Here is a 22325-nt window from a genome sequence, read left to right as displayed (position 1 = left end):
AAACTATAATTTAATTATAACAGTATCATCATCATCATCATCATCATTATTATTATTATTATTATTATCATCATTATTATTATTATTATTATTATTATTATTCATTAGTCTATTTATTTACCGTTTAAATTTGTTTGTTTTTTTTTTTTTCTCGTGACAAGGAAGTTTTTATATTATTTTTTATAACCGAACGGACGGTTTTGAATTTGATTGCCTGCAACCACGTTAAAATAAAATAAAATAAAATAAAAAAATGATTTATTTATTTATTTATTTTTTTATGTGTGTTGAAGCGTCGGTAATAAAATTTCACCGGAATTTTGTTTCAGATTTGCATTTTAATCGGTCACGTTCGAGCCTCCGATTTCAGCGATTTAAGGGGTCCATACTGCGAAAAGAGATCAGGAGGATGCTGTCCGGGACGAATGGACGAATGTTCGGTACCCATTTTAGGTAATAATTAAATCTTTCGTTTTGGTCGGTGGATACTCGTGCGAAACGTTTTCATAAATAATTTTTAATCCGCAGGTACTCTTTGTTACTGCGATGAATTTTGCAACAGGACGAGATCCGACGATTGTTGTCCCGATTATTGGACGTTTTGCAAAGGATTTCCGGTTCCGTCTCCGGCACCGGAACCCACAAGGAGTAAGTTTTATTTATTATTAATTTTTTTTTTTGCACTTGCAAGAAAATTACCGTCGGTCGGTCGATGATCATCGCAAAGTATTATTATTATTATTATTATCGATAAATTATTTTTAGAATTTAAAAACGAAATAATAATAATAATAATAATAAATTCTCGAACGAGATTGAATTCTCAGACGGATTTATTATTTTTTTGGTTTTGTTTCAATTGAAATTTTTTTTTTTTTTTTTGGAAACGTACTGTTGTGATCCCAACGAAATCTGGCCAACAACGAGGGCATCTGTTTTAAAATTTATATTATTTATTTATTATGGATATTTATTTATTTGTTTATTCCAAATCAAATCTATCCGGTTGAGAAGTTCTAATGAGAGTATTTGTTTATTATTTATAAGCGTGACATAATTAACGCGGACATTTATTTGATTTACTCAACATTCTGGATCACGTTCTTTCCATTAAACTGGAATAGCGAACAAAGACCATATTCATCCCTTAAGAAGGAGGTGATAGATTTATTGGTCACTTCAAGTGTAACAGATGCATCGATTGTTTTGGTCTTCATATAAATAGTGGGCTTCGGCACCACGTCTTGGTCTTTCGACATCCGTCCGTCAGTCAGAGTCTGCCTGGTTGTGTCTATCGCATAGCGTTGGGGACAGTCAGTGCATCTTAGGTTGGATTCAAGAGCATCAGATTCTATTTCCGTTTACTTTACATTTAGTGTTTTACTGATAAAGTAGTGTAACTAGTAGTATATTTGGTTAATATAATACATCAGGTAGAAATTGTCTACTTATTATATTAAATATCCGAATCAACTGCGAGCATACTACAAATCAGCAAGACCGAATTCCTCGAGAACGAGATCCATAACAGTACTTGAAGTTAATGACCGAATCGTTTTTTTTTTTTCTTGGCGTACATTTTTTTTTTTTTTTTTTTAAAAAGTTTTATTGCAAAGGATACATTTGTTTTATTACCGAACATAACGATGATAAATTTCCTTTAAATAATAATAATAATAATAATATAAAGTTTTAAATCTCGGTTGTGTGCGTGATTCATATTTAAAAACAAACAAACATCATATGATGATGATGATGATGATGATTTTAAATTAATCGGGACGAGATTTTGTTAAAATTTTCCAAACGGAAGTTGGCATCATTGCTTTTAAAATGATTATAATTAGTTTCCATCAAAGTTTTTTTTTTTTTTTTTTTTATCGAATTTGCGAATTTTCTCGTTTGTTTGTTTGTTTGTTTGCTGCGCCGTCGGAATTTCGCAAACGTGCAGAAAAAAAAAAAAAATTTTTTTTTGTGCGAAAAATAAAAATAAAAATAAATAAATTTTTCAAGTGCGCGTTTAGATTTATTACCAAGAGAGAAAAAAGGCAAACAAACAAACAAACAAACAAATAAATAAATAACCGACCGACAAACTCGTAAATAATTTATCCTTTTTTTTTTGGCGTTTTTATTTAAAAAAAAAAAGAAACAAAAAATTTTTTTTTTTAAAAAATCGTATGAGATTTCACGCTTGTATTTCCCCTCCCCCCGACCCGCCCCCCTTAACTCCCCAAATCCCCCTCATTAATAATGATTAAAACCGATAATAAAAAAAAACGAATAATGATGATAATTCACGAATCGAATTAATAAAACTGAGAGAAAAACGCCGCGAAATTTTCCTCTTTTTTTTTTTTTGTTTAGTCAATGTGATTAGTTTAAAATAAATGATTTTGCACAATAATTTTGCGTTGATTAATGGATTCGTTTGTTGTTGTTGTTGTTGTGTCTTTTAACAACAACAACAAATTCTTTTCGTTTGTTTTCTTATATAAATCAGTTTTTTCTAATTGAAAAGAATTTCATTGATAAGAAAAAATTACGTAAATAAATAGTAGGCCGGTTGTTTGCTGGCATTCATAGATAAATAAACGTCAATTTCTCTGATTTGTTTTGACGATTTTTTTTTTTTTTTTGCTGTTGTAAATTTTTTTCCGGCTTTTAAATTCAATTAATTAATTAAGCAATCGAGAGGGGTAAGGGAGTGGGGGGGGGGGAAGAAAGAGGAAGGCGAGGAAATAAACGCGGAAAAAATCATGGAATTAAATTTTTTTTTTTTTTTTTTTTCCCCCAGGATGCTATCACGGTGGAAGATATTACAATTTTGGAGAAGAAATTAAAATGAACTGCAATAAATGGTAAAGAAATTTTTCCTTGTTTTTTTAATGATAATTTCTTTAAGGTTTTATACACCGTAAATAAATTATCCGACGGTTGGTTTAAATCATAGCAAAACAACTTTTGCGGTGATTTTGTTAATATTTTTTGTTTATAGCAAATGTGATTCCGTGAGTTCTTTCACGATAGAATTTCTATGCGAACAAAATATATGCCTTGTCGAACCCGGCGTCATATCGGCCGTAAATTCGAATCGAGAACTCGGTTGGTCAGCAACGAATTATTCAATGTTTTGGGGTAAAACTTTAGACGAAGGTATCACTTACAAAACGGGAACTTTGCTCCCGCACAGAACGGTAAGAGAACATGTTTCGAAACCCCCCCTCCTCCTCCTCCCTCCCGAACACTATCGATTTTCGTATCATTATTATTATTATTTTTAAGGTTAAAAGAATGATGCCGGTTAAGGTTAAATCAAAAGGAAAATTACCCAATTCATTCGATGCGAGAAATAAATGGCCTGGATGGATAAGCGGACCCGCAGATCAGGTGAGAATATCAAACGTTTCGCATAGTTTAATGTCAATTAGAAAAGAGGTTTTTTTTTTTTTTAAAAATTATTATTATTATTATTTAGGGTTGGTGTGGAGCATCTTGGGCCGTAAGCACAGCATCCGTCGCTAGCGATAGATACGCCATCATGTCCAAAGGTAAATAAATTACAAATTTTTTTTTTTTTTTTTTGAAAACGTTTAGATATAATCAGGAGGAAGGAATGAGGGAGAGGGAGCGGGGGGAAATCATATACGAGATATTCATATACGAGTCACATACTCTCTATACTTTTTTTTTAAATAACCTAGTTCGTTCGGACACGATATTTAACCGTTTTTTCCCCTCTCTCTCTCTCTCTTTCTCTCTTTGAACATTTATTAACTGGAGCGTACGGTCAACAACAACAACAAAAAAAATTCAATAAGTTTTTTTTTTTTTAAACAAATTGAAATCATCAGAGCGGTGACATTCACGACATTAATAAAATGTAAAAGGATTACGCGACCTTAAAAAAAAAAAAAAAAAAAAAATTATGCACGAATGTTTAAATGATTTAGAACGTAAAAATAGAAAAACAATATGTCAGGAAGTTATTTTTATTTCCCGAACGAACGTATGACGATTGATTGAAAATTACGAATCATTTATATTAATAATAATAATAATATTTTTTTTCTCGTTGTTTGATGCCACGTCAAAACGGGAAACGGGTGTGCACGCCTTACCTTCTTCCACGATAAAAAATAATTAAATATTTTTTTTTATTATTATTTAAGGTTTGACGAAAGTAGATTTATCTCCTCAACATTTGTTGTCGTGTAATAAAGGTCAAAGAGGTTGTCAGGGAGGTCATTTATCCAGGGCTTGGACTTTCATACGAAAATTTGGGTAAGTTTATTGTTTATTATCTTAAAGAGAGAGAGAGAGAGAGAGGAAACTTTTAACCGTCACGAAACCGAAATTTAAATAACTCTTTGTGAAATTCTTTAAAAAAAAAAAATTTAAATTTAAATTTCAATTTGTTTATCTTGATTTCGGTTGAATTTTTTTTTTTTTTTTTTTGTTGTTCTTAATTTAAATAAAATTTCATCTCACGAAATCTCTTGTCACAGTCGGTCACGAAAATGTCGGTTAAAAGTTTTTCAGTCAACGGGTTACAATTTTAAAAAGATTGTCCCAACAATGGGGAGGAAGCAAATTCGTGGTAACAAAGTATACCAACGTCACGAGCACACAAAAACGTTAGTGACCCGTTTAAATATTCCCGTTTGTAACACACGTGATCACGTGCAAAATCCCTGTTTTATTATTATTATTATTATTTGTGTTTGTTTACACGTGACGCACAAACACACACACACAAGTTTTGAATTTAGAGAAACGAAAACAAAAACAAACGAACCATGAATTTTTTTTTTTTACTTTGTATTCCTTCAGGCTCAGGGGAGAGGGGGAGGTGGGAGGGGAGAAAAGGGAAAGGGGAAAATAAATATTGCATTTGAATTTCACGTTGCTCAACAACAACAACAACAACGACAAACGTGGAATGTTTAATGCGTTTTCCTAACGTTCAATTATAGATTGATGGAAAGTTTTATTAATTAAATATCGCACGCGTTTGCGTATGCGTTCGTTCGTACAATAATAACAGGATTACGTGTAAAATAACGATATCGTACAAACAATTACGTCACAAATACAAACGCAAACGCAAACAACCTCGTAAAGTTTTAATTTTTATTAAGTAACTATTAGGCGCCATTTTATATTTAATTTGTTTTCCTATTTGAAATTTCTCCCTATTTAACGGTTATATAAATATAGAACGGAAACGTTCGATTTGTGCGTGTGCGTGTGCGCGTGCGCGCGTGTGATTATTCAATTATTATTATTATTTTTTTTTTTCAATAATCTTTAATTTTCCATTTGTTAGTGAATTTTATAATTTTTGCTCTCACGTTCGTTGCGGTAGATCGTTGCGAACGTGACAGTTAAAATCAAGAGATTTATTATTATTATTATTATTAAAATTAAATCCGTGGAAAATTGGCAGCTTGAAAATGAATAATAATAATAATAATAATTTGTCTGTTCGTAATAAAAAAAAAAAAAAATGTCTCCGATGATTCGTCGACACGTCGGGAAAAATTGTTATAAATCGGCCGTCATCTACATTTTTTTTAAAATCTGTTGTCTTCTTTCTCTCTCTTTTTTTGGTGACCTTGTGTCAAATTAATCGTGAAAAAATTAATTTCCGTTAAAAATATTTTCTCTTTTTCCTTCGAAACGAACAGGTTAGTTGACGATTATTGTTATCCGTGGACGGGTACTCCGACGAAATGTAAAATTCCAAAAAGACCAAATTTCGACGCATTATCATCAATATGTCCTCCGTCTTTGGGTTCGAACCTTCGTTCGGAACTTTACAGAGTCGGACCCGCGTATAAAATTCAAGATGAAAAAGATATAATGGAAGAAATAATGCAATCCGGACCGGTGCAAGGTAATAATAACAAACAACAAAAAATTATTAAACTACTTTTAAATTCATTTTTTTTTTAAAAAAAAAAATTTTTTTCTTTTCTTTTATTTTCTAAAGCCACGATGAAAGTTTATCAAGATTTTTTTTCGTATAAATCCGGCGTATACACGAAATCAAACACGGAGAGAGAATCGTCCAATTTTGGTTATCATTCTGTTAAAATTCTCGGTTGGGGAGAAGAAACAAACATTTACGGACAGCCCATTAAATATTGGGTGAGTAAATAATAATAATAATAATGATGATGATAAACAACGGAAATGGTAATATTAATTTGTCAGGTGTGAAAATATTTGTTAACAACGTAAAATTATTATTATTATTTTTCCAGCTTGCCGCCAATTCGTGGGGTCAACAATGGGGCGAAAATGGTTTTTTCAAAATTCGAAGAGGTACTAACGAGTGCGAAATTGAAGAATTCGTATTGGCTGCTTGGGCGGAAACAAACGATCCCTCACGCGAAATAATAACGAAATTTCAACAGGCTTTCATGCAAGGACAACCATTATACGTCAATAAAATAAACGACACGTTGTACTTTGACAGGTCGGGTAGTAGACATCACGGATGAATCCGTTAGATTTATTTATTATTATTATTATTATCATCATCATCATCATCATCATCGTCATAGTCATCGTCTTCGTTAAATACGATTTTTAATATGTAGGAATACTAACAAACGCCGAGAGTGTTCATCGTCATCGTCATCGTCATCATCATTATCATTATCGTAATTTGTATTTTTTACTAATTAGTCAGAATTAGGTATTTTTATTCACGTTAGTTATATACATTTACAGTAAATAATTTTATGTTAGCGAGGTACGACAGAACAAAAAAGAAGAAAAAACAGCCCGAGTATTTTACTACTGCTATTATTATTATTATTATTATTATTATTTCTATTTTTTTTGTTATTGTAATCGCTTGTTAACGTTAAAATGTTAAAACTATCGTGATTGATGGGGTGAATGAGTTGTTGTTGTCGTTATTATTATTATTATTAGTTTTTTTTTTCTAAAGAAATGTGATCGGGTTTTAAAAAAAAAATAATTTAAAAACGAATTTAACGATGAGTTCACTGTCCGATTCGTTTCGTTATTATTATTATTATTATTATTATTATTATTATTATTATTATTATTGTTTTTGTCGCCATTGTTTTCGAACGAGAAAGAGAGAGAGAGAGGGGGGAAAGGTTTCATAAAGTAATTTTCATTGTCGAATGTTTGATGAAATCGTTTGTTTGTTTGTTTGTTTGTCTGTCTGTCTGTTTGGCTTTTTTTTTTTTTTGTATTTAAATTTTTTTTTTTTTTTTTTTAACGGTCGCGAAATTTGCCCTCGTTCAATTCGTCGAATTATTTAAATTCAAAACGCGCGAAAATGGAATAATTACTATTATTATTATTATTATTTATTTGAAATTTCGAAATCGTCGTCGTTAATTGTTTATTGTTTTACTTTTTTTTTTTTTTTTGAAAATTTTTTAAATTATTTAAAAAAAAAAAAAAAAAAGAAAAGAAAATGTCGTAACGTTTGTTGTTGAAATGTTTGTTCGAATTCGAATTTTAATTTTGCTGTTGTTTTAATGGCGAAAATAATTTTTTTGTTTGTTTGTTATGCGAATGCAAATTTTCACGATTGTCGTTAACCTAAATTCGTTTCGAAGGGGGGAAAAAAAAAGTAAGAATGAGGAGGAGGTGGGATAGGAAAAGGAGGAGGAGAAAAGGGGAGAAAGGGGGAAAATGGAAGGAAATTAATTCCACGATTTAATTCTACGTCCCCGTTTTTGTGTCAAGATCGTGCCGACAGAAAAAAAAAAATTTTTTTTTATCGAAAGTAAAATTAATCGTTTAAATTAAAAATCAATGAAAAAAAAAAATCGTTAATTAATTTTTTTTTTTTTCTTCATCGATTTAAATTGTTATTATTATCATTATTATTATTTAAAAGCTTAACAAATATTCGTTCTCGTTTCGTTTTATTGTTACAGGGGGTAACGGTTAATTGTTTGTTTCGCGAAAGAAAAAAAAACCGTTAAAATTATTCAAAGAAATATGGGTCGTTTTAATAACAAAACTCACTCGGGATTCATAAAAAATATGAAATTACGTTGGCGAAAGTTCAAAAAAAAAAAAAAATTTATCTTGACCATACCGAATTTTAAATTTCTTATTATTATTATTACAAACGCGATTCGAGTTTCCCCCTTCGATAACCGTCGCCGCCATTTTTTTTAAAATTTTAAAATTTTGTTCGCGAACAACAACGGGTAAAAAAATGATTTCGTCATTTATTTTTCCGCATTCTGGGTCATCGTTCTCGTTATTTTTTTAAAAATTTAATATAAAAGAAAAAAGAATCGTTTGATGTCGTTTTTTTTTTTTTTTATAGCGTTTAAAATTTAAATTATTAAAATTTATTTTATTTTTTTAGGGTCAACGATGTCGATTGTCTTCGACAATGTTAAAAACAAATTCGTTAAAAAGATTCCACAAAAAAAAAATGGCAGTATTCGAAACCAAAAGAATTTTTATAAATTCTTACCTTTAAATGTAATTTAAGTATCCATGTCTTCCATCTTCGTACTTTTAAATGCAAATTTAATTAATTTCATCTTTTTCCCTCTTTTTTCTTTTCCTTTTCTCCATAATTAGTTTGACCTTTGAAATATAGGTCAAGTTGGTGTGTGTGTGTGAACCGTGCATAATAATTAATCGCTGTATAAAAAATCTTTTATCCACTTATAATAATAATAATAATAATTATATAATTATACCTGTTAATTCGATTAAACAGGTGTTAAAGGTTATTAACGACTTTTCAATAATGCCACAAAACAAAAAAAAACCCACAATTAATTACAACATTTCACTTTTACGTTTACATTCCGCCATATTAATTTTATTACTGTTGGAAAAAGGTTATTTATTTGCGCGCGAAAGGTTGCGACAAAATTGGAACGCAAATTTGTCGCAATATTGTTATGAGATTGAATGGGGTTGTTGGTACGAATCAAACGGTTTTTTCCCTCCATTATTACGTCATTCGTCATACGATTACCGGTTCATCAGATTTCTTTTTATTATTAAAATGTTTTTTAAAGTTTCGGTTGCTGTTGTTGCTGTTGTGTGAGTCTTTACTATACTCGTTCGATTAATTATTATTATTATTATTATTATTAATTTTCACGTGAATGTTAATGTTAAGTTGTTAAAATGTTTTATATCAAGCTGATCAAGGTGCTGTTTTTTTTTTTTTTTTATAATTTATTTTAATTATTATTTAATTTTCGATGAAATAAACGAACAAATGGCTTACGGTAAGATTTTCATTACATTAATCTCATTTATCGCGGGGATGAGGGGGGTGGGAGTGGGAGAATATATTAAAAAAAATTTTTTTTGTGTTTGTGCCCAAAATGTAACAATCATTCATTAAGTAGTAATTTTGACTAACAAAACTGCCAAATATTTTAATAATTGTTATAAGAGCGGGTTTATCACTCCATATTATCAGTATTAGTGTGACAAAATGGATTTTTTATATATATATAGCGTTTATTGGTTGTTTTAAAACCCTTTTTCTTTGAAATAAATTTAAATTGGAATTTATTATGAATATCCGCTCTTATTTATTTATTTATTTTTCAATATTATTATTATTAAGAAATAATTAACGGCTTATTTTAAATGTATATTTATTGTGTATATTTAAAAAAAAACCAAGTTTCAATGCACCGTTAAAAAAAAAAATTATATATTGTACATTTAACAAATATAAATTAAAATTAATATTTTTAATAATGATTTTATTTTATGATTACAATTTTTTGATTACGTCATAAATACGTTAATTATTTATTATGTCGTTTAGGAAAAATATTATCGATAAAAAAATAAATTATGAGTATGTGAAAAAAATAATTACAATATGTTAAATTACAGTAAATGTATATATGCATTCATGATAAAATTTGTTTTATGCATTTAACAAAACATTAGTGCTGGATTAATGTGCGCTGCAAACATTGATTTAAGCAAATTTTTAAATAATTTAAAAATATATATATTTGAGCAGGCTCGAGTCAGACCTTAATAAATTTATTTATTTAGTAAATAAAATTATATAAATTACAACTCTTTGATACAACCTTCGAATAAGCTTGGAAACCAATACAGGGGTTCTTCGACATTTTGTTTGTCGATCCATGCCAAACCTAATTTTATCATATAATCAACTGCCTTTTGTGCTCTTTCTTTTTCCCACCTTAAAACATGTTGTAAATTACTGATTGATACATAGGCTTTATCATTTGTCGAAGCAGCATGAAGAACAGCAGTGTGATCCATTGATAATTCACCAGGAACTGATTGAACTAAATACTGACCCTTTGATATTGGAATAACAGAAAAACCACTTCCGAAAACTTTAAGTTTTTTAGCAGCTCTTAAAAGATCATCGACCGTAATTTCTTGATGTTCTTTTCTTTTTCCTCTCGCTTTAATTAATCTCCTACGCAATTCTTCTAATCCAATCAATCCTCCATTTCTAGAACTGGTGGCTAAACAAACTTCTATTATTTGAACGGCGAGTTCGTAGTAAAAATCTCCTATTCCGAGAACAGACCAAAATCCTTTGACGCTCGTTAATGGATCTACACCTATCGCAGCACACATATCTTGAAATTGTTTTCTAAATTGAGGATTAGATTTGATATCATTTTTATGTTTCCTTGCAAATTCTTCTAGGTTAACCCTGAAAACTTCCATTTGTTTAGTCATTTGTTCTAATTGATTTTCTTGGATTTCGGTTCCTTTGTCCCTGTATTTTTCCTGTTCTAAATTTTTTTTTTGAATCGCTGCTATACCCGCTCTTCTTCTCATTTTGTTTAAATGTAACAAGTTTTTATAAAATAATAATACAGTGATGGCGATTAATATTTTCTTTTTTTTAAGTTGGCGAAAAATTTCCCTGCTTTTTTTTTTTTGAGTTGTCAGTTCTGGTAATTATTGTTGTATCTTGCCACTTGCTGTTAAAAATTGTAACGGTCATTTTTCATGTAGTTAAATTTTGAACGGATTGCAAACGCAAATGAATAAAAAATGTATATATTTGACATAGAAAATAAATCATATTTAAAAAATATATTATTGGAAAAAATAAAATCGTTAGGAATAAGAAGTAGACTCCCGAAAAAATTCAAGGTATTTATTTATATGATATTATATTATTTTAAATTTTTGTTTACACCTAATTTTTTATTAATCTACTCCGTTTTTAATATTTTTTTTTTTTTAAGGAAAATGAAAAAGAAAATCATTATTCAGACAATCAAATTTTTCAAAAGCCTCTACATTTACTAAGTAAGAGCGTAGTTTATAGATTAGATGGATCTCCATTAGAAATTCCAGAATTTTTAGCTGAAGCATGTAGTTTTATTGAAAAAAACATTAAAGTCGAAGGGATTTTTAGAAAAGCAGGCTCGACTTCGAAGCAAAAAGAAAGGAAATTAGAATTAAACCAGGGGAAAAAATTTAATTATGATTATCACGTCTTGGATGCGTGCAGTTTAGTAAAATTATTTTTCAGAGAATTACCACAACCCCTTATACCATATGTTTTTCATGATATTTTATTGAAAAGTTTGTTGCTATCAACATATGAAAAAGAAGTCGAAGGTTTGATGCTGACATGTTTGCTTTTACCAGAAGAAAACTTAGCGACATTGGCTTTTTTTCTCGAAGTACATAATACACATATTATTTATTTTTGTTTTACTAATATTTACGATTTGAGCAAAAATATTAATTCGACATTTGATTAAATTTTAGTTTCTGCTCAAAGTTTCACAGCATTCGGATAAAAACAAAATGAATATAAAAAATTTAGCAATTATTTTAACACCTACTCTAATGCCATTAAACAAAAACTTAAGAGTGTCCAATAGCATAGAAATGGCTCACCATTTTAAAGTAATGGAGGTAATTTTTTTCAAGTCGTTTTCTTAAGTTGGGTGTACATATATTTTTTTCTCTTATAAATTTGATTGCATCATTTTTTATCTTACAGATGTTAATAGAAAATTCTGAAAATATTGGTAAAGTGCCTGATGAAATTATAGCAGATATGTTATCAATTAATAATAAGAAATCTAAAAAGAAAAGACGTAGCGGTTCAATCACGAGGATGTTTACAGGCCTTAGGAAAATTGTCGGAACCAGACATTCTGAGGCATCTGAATTTGATGATTCATTAGTTTCATCCCTTAACACTTCTGCTACTTTAGGAAAAAGGAAAAAAACAGAAACTAATGCATCATCTAAAAAGTAAGTTTTAATTGAATGTAATTGTTTAGAAGTTTTAAAGTAAACTTTTAGCGTGTTTTGTATTTAATTATTGTTTTTCTTTGTGTGTGTTTTGTTTTGTTTTGTTTTATTTTGTTTGATAGTAGTAGATTAGTGCATGTATGTTTTGTAGGAAACGTTTAACTGATTCAGCTCTTGATTTTTTGACTCCTTTGAGATGTAGGATGGATAGCTATACAGCATCTAATAATTTTTTTTCCAGGTATGTATTCAGTAATGAAATAAATAATTATTTGAGTAAAATAAATTTTTTTTTTCTTTTGTCGATAGTTGCATATAAATTCTTTCTAAAAAAAAAATTTTTTTCTTAAATTTCAGCCCTTTTTCTAAAGACTTGCAACCAAAGAAATCAAATGAAAAAGATGAGCGTAAGGAATCATTAAGTAAAAGCGTTCACGAAAGGTATTAAAAGGCTTAAATGATATTTTTAATTAAAGGATCGAATGATTATATAATTGAATTTTTTTCAGATGTGGTTCGGAAACCAGATTGTCTCGTTTAAATCTTGTACGACGATGCACTACGAAAAAATTGGTAAGTTAAAAATTTTACGATTTATTAAATCCGAATATCCATTTGCATATGCTATATTTTTAATTGCAGAAACCGTTGGAAAAACCTAAAACTGACGTGAACTCGGAGATGCCCATTTCAAATAACATTGCTAGAATATCGTCGGAAAAAAATATCAGTTTGAACAATTGTTTGCAAAAAGACTCACTTTTGAGTAATTTACAAAGTACCGACGGCGAATCAGGGTTTGAAGATGGAACAAGCGAAAACATAACAAATATTTCCGACAGTGATTTGATAACCGTTCATAAAAGCGAATACGAGGCTATTAAAAATCGGGTATCTGCTTTGGAAGAAGATTTAAAATTATTGACCACCGTTCATTCAGTTCAATTCGCTTATGAGAAAGCGTTAGAAGAATCAGAGAAATTAAATGAAAACACTCCCGACCTTGCTCGGAGATTGAGTAAAGAATTGAAAATAAGGTTAAGCTCGGAAAACAAAGTCGTGAGATCTCCCAGCGCAAGGAAAATAGGTTCCTTCAGACGGCGTTCGAAAGAATCCATATGTAAAAAATCAGAGCAGAAGGGTAGTTTGAAAAGGGGTAGGCCTAACACGGTTCTTACGGGTCTACCGTCACCGAGGTTGCGTACGCTGAGCAACGAAAACATTTCAACAACCAAACCGGTGTGCATGGTCACGAGATCGTCGACCTTTCACAGTGCTAAAGAAGATTGGGAAAGCGGCGAAGCTTTTTTCGCCAAGGAGCATCTGCTGCGAAAATTATCACCGGCGGTTCAAGGGAGGCCGTCGCTGGCGGAAATCCGTTGTCAAAACGCGGGAATGGTGTTGGAAAAGGCTAAACTATTTAATTCAATGAACGAATCGAAAGAGGCGAGAGTCAAAATGCCGAGACGTCAATCCATTCGCATAGAAAATTTAAGACGGTTTAACGAAGCCGATAAAAATACAAAAAAAATGCTGACGAGAACGAGAAGTTTAGGATCGGATAAAAAATTGAAAAATTCTTCTCCGGGCCTAATGACGGAGAGTCCGATTCAATCGAAATCCCACGGGAGAGAAATGGGTCAAGAGTTTGTAACGACTCCTAAAACTCAAAAAATTCAAACTCCATCTCACGGAAATCGTAGGGAAACTCCATCTATAAAAAAATCACTGACGGTAAGATCTCCAAGGAATTTCGCCAAAACGCCTCTCAGTCAAATGCGTTCGGCAAATAGAATTCGAAACACTCCGATGAAAGTTTTGGCGGAAACCGGAAACACTCCTCGTCAACACTTGAGACGATCACCGCGTTTTTCAAATCGATCGTTTAACACGCCATTAAAACACAAAGAATAAATTTTTATTTATTTATTTATATGTATAGATATATGTATTATTTTTAGATGATAAGTCACTGTTAAAAGGTCACCGGGTCATAAATAATGTACTTTTATCAGCGGAAACGGAAAAAGATTGTAACGGTTTTTAATCATTTTTCTTCTGTTACTCGTTCATATTTCAAATTTTTCCATTTTCAATATTATTATTATTATTTCTTCTTAATCTTATTTTAATCAATTGATAATTATTACTACTAACATTTTAATTAATTAACAATCGTATTTTTTCTAATACAAATAATGATAATTGTCACGATAATTGTCGTGCCTTCTTATCTCACTATGTATAACATTGTGCAGTTAATTTGCTGCCGGTAATATTTTAAGTTATTTTAAGCAAAAAAAAAAAACTGTTTTCGAATTGTTTAAAGCAAAAAAAAAAAAAAAAAAGTATTTGCCTTTGTGCAAAGTGCAATAAATTCATAATTTGCAGAATGTTTGTTTGTTACGAAAAAATAAAAAATTAGTTTTAATATATATAAAAATGATATAAATAATAATAATAATAAAATTTATTACCGTGATAAAAATTAATAAGTTTATTATCAAAAAGGTTTTATTTATCATGATTTCGAGACGTCAAAAAGAAACGTTAATAAAAATTATTTTGAGAAATTCTAAAGAATTCATTGAGAAATCAATAAAATTATCATTTTAACGTTTAAAGAAACATACGTTAACTTTAATACAAAGTTTACTACAGTAAAAAATGTCATAGAGTATATAAACGGTAAGAATTGGTACTAAATGATTGAAGTTCTCCGCGCCAAAAATTTTAAGTAGATGTCGTTACAAGTACGAAAAAGTCTTTTGCGTTTTTTACATTTTGTGTGTTTTTTTTTTTTACTTTTATCGGTTTTAATTTAAAAATTATATATTGTTAATAACGTAAGTAATTTTTCACGTCAACATTTTTACGATTTTAATATTACAAAGAAAATCTTTTCAAATTATTCACGTTTAAAATGAAAAAACTTTTCTTCTATACCCAAAAGCAATACCAACGCCATAACAATTTATTTATTTTATTTAAAACAATAATTTTTCAATAAAAAACGTTTACAATCATAAATACAGTATTAAAAATTACTTAAAAGGTAATAGATAGATGACGAGAATACAATTTGTGAATTACATTTGACAAAAATTGTTATTTATTAGCATTGAAATATAAGACGCCATATTGGCCAATAAATCACCTTATTGCTAACTGTCAATGACTATCAATGCAGGGAATAACTTAAATAAAAATAAAATATTTTCTTTACAGGTGCTTTATATTGATTAAAAAGAAGAATTTATGCCTGTTTTATACCTTTTGATTGATACCTCACAAACTTAAAGGCACATCAAGGAAGTTTATTGTTGCATTGGTGAATTGGTCAACTTGGGATAATACTCATCCAGAAAAGTATGAAGTAAAAGGGAAAATTATTCAAGGGGTAAGTCACTTTATATTTTCTTTATATTCAAGCCTCCTAACAAACAACTAAACATAAAATATCAAAACAAAGAACACAAAAAACAATATCATCATCATCATCATCCATATTATGAATGATTCAATCATCTATTCAAAGAATGTAAGAAAAAAAAAACAAACAAACGAAAAATTTCATATTTGTTTTGTCAAGTGACGTCACACACCCCTCCCCCTCCCCATTCAAAATTTAATTTTTCAAAGGAAATTAAAAATAAATTTTCTTTTCTTTTCTTTTTCTTTTTCTTTTCTCCTCTTTCATGGTGAACATCATTTTTATTTTTATTAATAAAATACATTTTACAGTTTTTCTTAAAAAAATCAAAAAAAAAAATCAAAAAATAATCAATCAATCAATAATAATAATAATAAAACAAAAACAAAAAAAAATCAATTATAATAATAATAATAATAATAATAGTAATTTTCCTTTTCCTTTTCCTTTTCCTTTTTCATCTTCAATCCTTCCTTCTCCATCCTTCCATCCTTCTTTCTTTTCCTTTATTTATTGATTTTCCCAATTAAACTTTTTTTTTCTTCTTTTTTAATCTCCCAGGAACATTAATAATTTACTTATTTATTTATCTAATTTTTTAATACATACATAACATAAATAATTTATTGCAATTTATTTATTTATATTTATTAATAATCTTTTTTCTTTATTTTTTTTTTATTCTTTTCTATACTTTTCTTTCTTTCTTTTTTCAATCAATACATATTAATTCACGTTATTTTCCATATCATTATTATTATTATCATCATCATTATCATTATCATTAAACACATTACTTATCATCATTATCGTTTTTTTTTCTCATTTTTTATTTTTTTGGGGAGTTTTTTTTTAAAGTTTTTTAAATTATAATTTCAATAACATTTATTATAATATATTTACTTATAAATAGAGGATTTATGAAAATAAAAAATAAATAATAATAATAATAATAATTAATAATAATAATAATAATAAATACTAAACGCGATATTTTTTTTTTTTTTTTTTAATATTTCGATTTTTATTTTTTTTATGTTTTTTTTTTGTGGGGTTTTTTTGTTTTTCTTTTTTACTATTTTGTTTTTTTTTTTTTTTTTTTGAATTTTTTATGTTTTTTAATGTTTATGTTTATGTTTATGTTTTTGGTTACAAATGATTAAGTGTATGTATGTGTGTGTGTGTGTGTGTGTGTGTGTTTGTTTGTTTCATATTAACATATATATTATGAAAAGTCGTTATTTTTGAACTTTTTGTTTTCTCATATCTCTCCATTCTTTCATTTTCTTCATTTCTTCATTTCTCTCTCTCTCTCTCTCTTTCTCTCTCACATTTCATCTCAAAATTTCAATAGTGTGACAAAATTCAATTGTCATCACTCTTTCATCTTCCTTTTTCCTTTTTTTGATTCCATTTCCTCCTTCTTCTTCTCCCTTTTTTCGTGCAAACAAATTCTGGTTATAGATTTTTATCCCTCTCTCTCTCTCTTCCTTCTTCTTTCTTTTGAAATTTTCCTTTTATTTCAACATCACCCGCGTTTAATCACATATTCGATCCTTTTTCTTTTTCGTTTCCACCTCATTTACTTACAAAAAAAAAAAAAAAAAAAAAAAAAAAAAAAAAAAAAAAAAAAAAACCCAAAAAAAAAAAAAAAAAAAAAAAAAAAACAAAAAAATAAAAATGATGATTATAAGTGACTGTTTTCGAAATCTTTTGTTACAAGTTCGAAAAAAAAATTAATAATAATAATAATTAAAAAAATAAAAATTAAAAAAAAAAAACGGGGGGGGGGTGAGGAATCGGGACAAAATCATTTTCACTTTGTGCATTTCTTTTTAAATCTTTTCACAGAACAAAAAATTATTTTTTCTTTTCTTTCTTTTTCCTCGTATGAACTTAAATAACTTCATTTTTTTTTTTTTTTGACTAGATTCAAATGAATAAATGTTTTCATAACTTTTTCCGTTTCCAAATAATAATAATAATAATAATAATAATTAAAAAAAAAAAAAAGAAAAATTAATAATAATAATAATAATTATAATAAAAATCCATGTAAGTAACTTTGATGTCGTCTTTCCGACGTTTTCTTCTTCTTCTTCTTCTTCCTTTTTCTTTCCTTTCCTTTCGTAATAATAATAATAATTCATCCTCACACATTCATATATATTTATACATACATATGTAATTTTCTTTAACATGTATCCACCACATTTTTCCTAATTGTTTTTCATTTCCCTCATTTTTTTTTGTTTGTTTTTGTTTTAAACACGGGAACTTCAACAAAAAAAAAAAACAAAATAATAATAATAATAATTAAGAAATGTTTTTTTTTTTCTTTTTTTTTTTTGTACAAAAACTTTAGCTTCTTTTATTCTTTCTTTTTCTTTCTCTTTCTTCCCTTATTCCTTTCTTTCATTTTTAAAGAATTGTTATTAATTTTTTTTTTTTTTTATTACAAGTCATTTTAAAGGCGATCGCGAGTTATTTATTTATTTTTTCCTATTTATTGCCGATTATTTTGTCGCCTCCTTTTCAAACCCTTGTGATGATTCGGAGATGGAAATCCACCTCTGGTTTGTCGCACGTTTCCCACTGTCAAAACAAACCGGAAAAAAAAAAAAACAAAAAAATTTATTTATTCAATTCGTTTGTTTGTTTGTTTCACTTACAAATAATCATTCAATCATTCATTCAGTCATTCAATCAATCAATCAATCAATCATTTTAAACTCACCGTGGTGGGGCGAATTGCTGTTGTGCCAAAATCTTTCATTTTTGAAACACAAATCTTTACCCGTGGTCGACGTTCTCATTTGTTTTAATATGTTGTTTCTTACCGGACTACCGCTTTCGGAATCCTAAAAAATCTTTCAATTTGTTTTACATCGTTTTTTAATTAATTTATTTATTTTTTATTTATTTTTACCTTTTTATTATTATTATTATTATCATTATTAATATTTATTTATTTATTTATTTGTTTATTATTATTATTATTTTTTCTTTATTTCTTTCTTTCTTTGTTTCATTCAAACTTAAACAGGGAGACTTACGGATTCTGATACTGTGTATGGGGATTCCGAATGTTCGCTCGAACTTAAACTGTGAGACGATAGGGAATCGTTTTCATTTTTGTTGTCAATTGATGATTTCACGGGAAATGTTTTCTCTATCCACGCTCTATATTCTATAACGTCGTCCGTGATTCGAACTATTCGTCCCAATATACTGTCGGTGTAAAAGAAAAGTTGAGAAAATTGTTAGACAAAATTTCACTTTGGTAATTTCGTTTTTCGTGTGACTCATTATTTACCTGTGTTTATTGATATCTAAAAACGTATTTAAAGGATGAACGGCTTGTACTAGCGTAATGTAAGCATAATCGAAAGCTTGTTTAACTTGTAAAGCACCGTAAGAGCTTTTACCAATGTCGTTTCCGGGCGTGAGAGGATCTTCTATGCAAAGAAAACCAGATCGGTGACCGTCTATCATTGTTTTTTGCACCTGTCAATCAATATCACCTTTTTTTAATAATAATTCAAAAACAATAAATAAACATTCGGGCGCCCCCATGCGTGTGATGAAAAATCCCCCCTTCCCCCCCTCGTTTCCAACGGTTATTAACCTTTGTTTGTTGTGATTTAATTGATATTGGAAATAAATAATAATACAAAGATAGGTCACGTCACGTCTTTTATAATTTATAAATATGATAAAAAATTGGGTGAAAATTAAAAATATTTTACAATGAATCGCAAATATAAAAAGATAAATAATTTTTTTTCCCAAGTAGAATTAAATATTTAATAAATTATCATTCGTTAAGATATAAACATTGTCACGTTTCAAGGTTGATTAATAGTAATAATAATCTAATCCAGGGTAAATATAAACCATTAATTAGGTTTTTTATTTTGTATGTGTAAAAAAAAAAAAAAAAAAGCTGTACCTCTTCTTTACTGAGATAACTTCCGCCATCCTTGACTCGAATCCCACATCTTAAATAATTAAATTTGTGCCCATACAATTCCATGAATTCAATTAGTAAAACACCTAAATTAACATCTGATCGAAAGGCATCTTGTCGAGGATGCAGCTGTGAGCAACATACAAAATTAATAATCCGTAAAAAAAAAGGAAAAAAAAGGGAAAATCTCGATTTAAAAAAAAAATGTATACCTGTAAAAATGATATGGTCATTAAAATAAGACTGTAACTAGAAATTCCACCAGTGAAAACTTCATTCAAATCTCTTTGCAATAAAAATTGTTTTAAAACGAGTACAAGTTTTGCCAACACGGGAAATTTTTTTTTAAACGTTTTTATCAACTGCGCACTTTGTACTCCGGATGACATATTGAAACTAATATCTACTTTAACATCCGATTCTTTATCCCTAAGTTTAATTATTGGCACCTATAATGTTAAAATAAAAAATTAAGTAAACTGTATGATTTAGAAAAAAAGAAAACAGATATTTCTTTTTAAAAAAACTCCATACAGAAGCTTTATCCAAAACTTTGATTGTATGTTGCTCTGCTATTTCATTTTCTAATAGCTTTTGTTCTAATTTCCACAGTGGAAGCGTTGGCCAACAGCCAATAACAACTAAATCAATATCGCTAAAAGAAAAACACATTTTTTTTTTTAAAGGTTATGATAATAATTAAAGGGTTAAGGTATAAAAAAATAATTAATGGTTATATTTACCTAGTGGGCAAATACAATCCCGTTCTAAAACTACCAAAAACTTCAACTTTCGCCTGAGGCCAAAGTTCGTGAATTGCACTCTTGATCTTGTGCACTACTTTTAACCTTAATTCATGTTCACACTTTCTAGGGCTCATATAATTATAAAATTCTATTATTTCATCATGGAGGCTATATATATATAAAAAAACAAATAAAAATTTATTTATTTATTTATCTACTTTTTTTTATTACAAATTATCTAAATTGTTTTTCTAACAGCATTAAAATAATAAATTAGTTTTAATAGTCTGTGTTAAGGTGGATTGGACATTTAAATTTTAACATTCTTTGTTTCGATTTTTGTAAGATGTTTACAATCATAATTAAAAATTGTAAAATCAAACCTTGGTTTTATATATAGGATACTCAATTGAAGCAGACAGTTGGTGTAAGCTATTACTGCCATAAAATAAATTATAATTAGAGGAAAAATTTTGAATTCGATTAAATTAATAGCATAGATTTTAAATAAACGGTACGTGTCCTTACCCTAGGATTCCGGGTAAATAAGTTTTCCCGGGTGTCCTCCACGGTGTTCCACCATGCCGTCCTATGAGAGCATCCCGATTAATATTCATTCCATACGTACTAGCAATGTTTTCACGAAACCTTTTTATTCCGTTACCACCATTCATTCCCGCGTTTCCTTTCGTACCACGATTACCATCATCATTTTCAATTGGAATAAAATCTAAGGATTTCGAACCCAGATCAGTTTTATCCATGTCCGAAGGCATTGGAGTTGGTTTTAATGACTCCCAAATCCTCAGCCACAATTCCTTAGCTGGACCTTCGTGTTCTGGCTGAAACCAACCGATCGCTGGATCCATCTACTATTACGATCAAGAATATAATTTTGAATCATTTATCCTACGCATAACCATACAAATAATAAATTAGTTAACAAATAACATAAGGAAAAACATGCACAACCACTTTCCAAGGAGACATTTTATGTAAGAGAAATTTGTCGCCAATTTGTTGACTATCAAAAAAAGTCGTTGTAAAATACATTTAACTGACACTGAACTTCAGTTGAAGTCCATCTTTTTATCTTATCTATTAAAATTTATGTATTATTATTATTATTATTTTTTGCACATTTATTCATTTTTACTTAAAAAAAACAATAATAATAATAATAATATTGATAGTTGTATCGGTGATTTTAATAAGTTTATTTGAAATTAGGTATTGACATTATTTTCACTACATATATTTTATTATATACATAACTAACGTTCGATTTAAATAAAAAAAAGAACAAAAAATTTATTACTTAATTTATTAACGGTGAATAATTATTACACGATAATATATACATATATAAACTTACTGCTTTTTTCGTTTCATTAACTTTATTTATTCAATAAATCAACTTTTTCATGTGTGTGTATAAGCTAAATATAGTTTTAAAAAAAAATGGAAAATTATTGAACTAGAAAAAAAATTTGCAAGTTTTAACTTGTTACAAATCACGTTGACAAGTTTTTGTTTGTATATTTCTCTTAAATCATTACACTATCACAAATATTTATTAATTTATTTATGTAATTAATTAATGTGAATTGATTTTTTTTTTTTTTAGATTGTAATTTTGTATTCGAGTTTCAACCGAAATGACCACAAGTTTAAATTTAATGGATTATATAAAAACTATTATTATTATGAATAGAACACTGGAAATGTTTGAAATGGGATAATTTATATAAGGAAAATATTATTATGACAAAGGATTTTGAGATTAATAACAGCATTTTTTTTATAAATAACTTTATTTATGTGCTTCTCACAATTTCATCGAAAAAACAATTTCAGGTAAATTATTATTATTGACACAAAAATTTTCTTTTTCTTTTTTTTTTTT

General features: G+C 28.4%; 4 protein-coding genes across 4 annotated transcripts; 2 read left to right on the top strand and 2 right to left on the bottom strand.

The window, feature by feature from the left end:
• Window positions 1-280: 280 nt before the first annotated feature.
• Window positions 281-6509, top strand: Phum_PHUM354260 (tubulointerstitial nephritis antigen, putative; the record flags this gene model as incomplete). Its single annotated transcript, XM_002427880.1, has 11 exons — window positions 281-298; window positions 330-453; window positions 529-648; window positions 2798-2861; window positions 2999-3197; window positions 3286-3390; window positions 3479-3551; window positions 4173-4284; window positions 5691-5899; window positions 5996-6153; window positions 6270-6509. 11 exons carry the CDS (start codon window positions 281-283, stop codon window positions 6507-6509), a joined length of 1422 nt encoding a protein of 473 aa, XP_002427925.1.
• A 2491-nt stretch (window positions 6510-9000) lies between these two features.
• Phum_PHUM354250 (vacuolar sorting protein SNF8, putative) lies at window positions 9001-10827 on the bottom strand (the record flags this gene model as incomplete). The annotated part of the gene is made up of 2 exons (XM_002427879.1): window positions 9001-9083; window positions 10092-10827. 2 exons carry the CDS (start codon window positions 10825-10827, stop codon window positions 9001-9003), a joined length of 819 nt encoding a protein of 272 aa, XP_002427924.1.
• A 219-nt stretch (window positions 10828-11046) lies between these two features.
• Window positions 11047-14317, top strand: Phum_PHUM354240 (Rho-GTPase-activating protein, putative; the record flags this gene model as incomplete). Its single annotated transcript, XM_002427878.1, has 9 exons — window positions 11047-11125; window positions 11272-11687; window positions 11776-11925; window positions 12014-12270; window positions 12422-12511; window positions 12628-12711; window positions 12780-12843; window positions 12913-14137; window positions 14232-14317. 9 exons carry the CDS (start codon window positions 11047-11049, stop codon window positions 14315-14317), a joined length of 2451 nt encoding a protein of 816 aa, XP_002427923.1.
• Window positions 14318-18209: 3892 nt separating this feature from the next.
• Window positions 18210-21288, bottom strand: Phum_PHUM354230 (PAP-associated domain-containing protein, putative; the record flags this gene model as incomplete). The annotated part of the gene is made up of 9 exons (XM_002427877.1): window positions 18210-18298; window positions 18441-18564; window positions 18760-18934; window positions 19020-19210; window positions 19656-19802; window positions 19886-20122; window positions 20208-20328; window positions 20417-20587; window positions 20948-21288. 9 exons carry the CDS (start codon window positions 21286-21288, stop codon window positions 18210-18212), a joined length of 1596 nt encoding a protein of 531 aa, XP_002427922.1.
• Window positions 21289-22325: the final 1037 nt, after the last annotated feature.

Source organism: Pediculus humanus, genomic scaffold, assembly GCF_000006295.1.
Source record: "Pediculus humanus corporis 1103172107764 genomic scaffold, whole genome shotgun sequence".
NCBI classification, from domain to species: domain Eukaryota; kingdom Metazoa; phylum Arthropoda; class Insecta; order Psocodea; family Pediculidae; genus Pediculus; species Pediculus humanus.
This window is presented reverse-complemented; position numbering and strand designations above follow the sequence as displayed.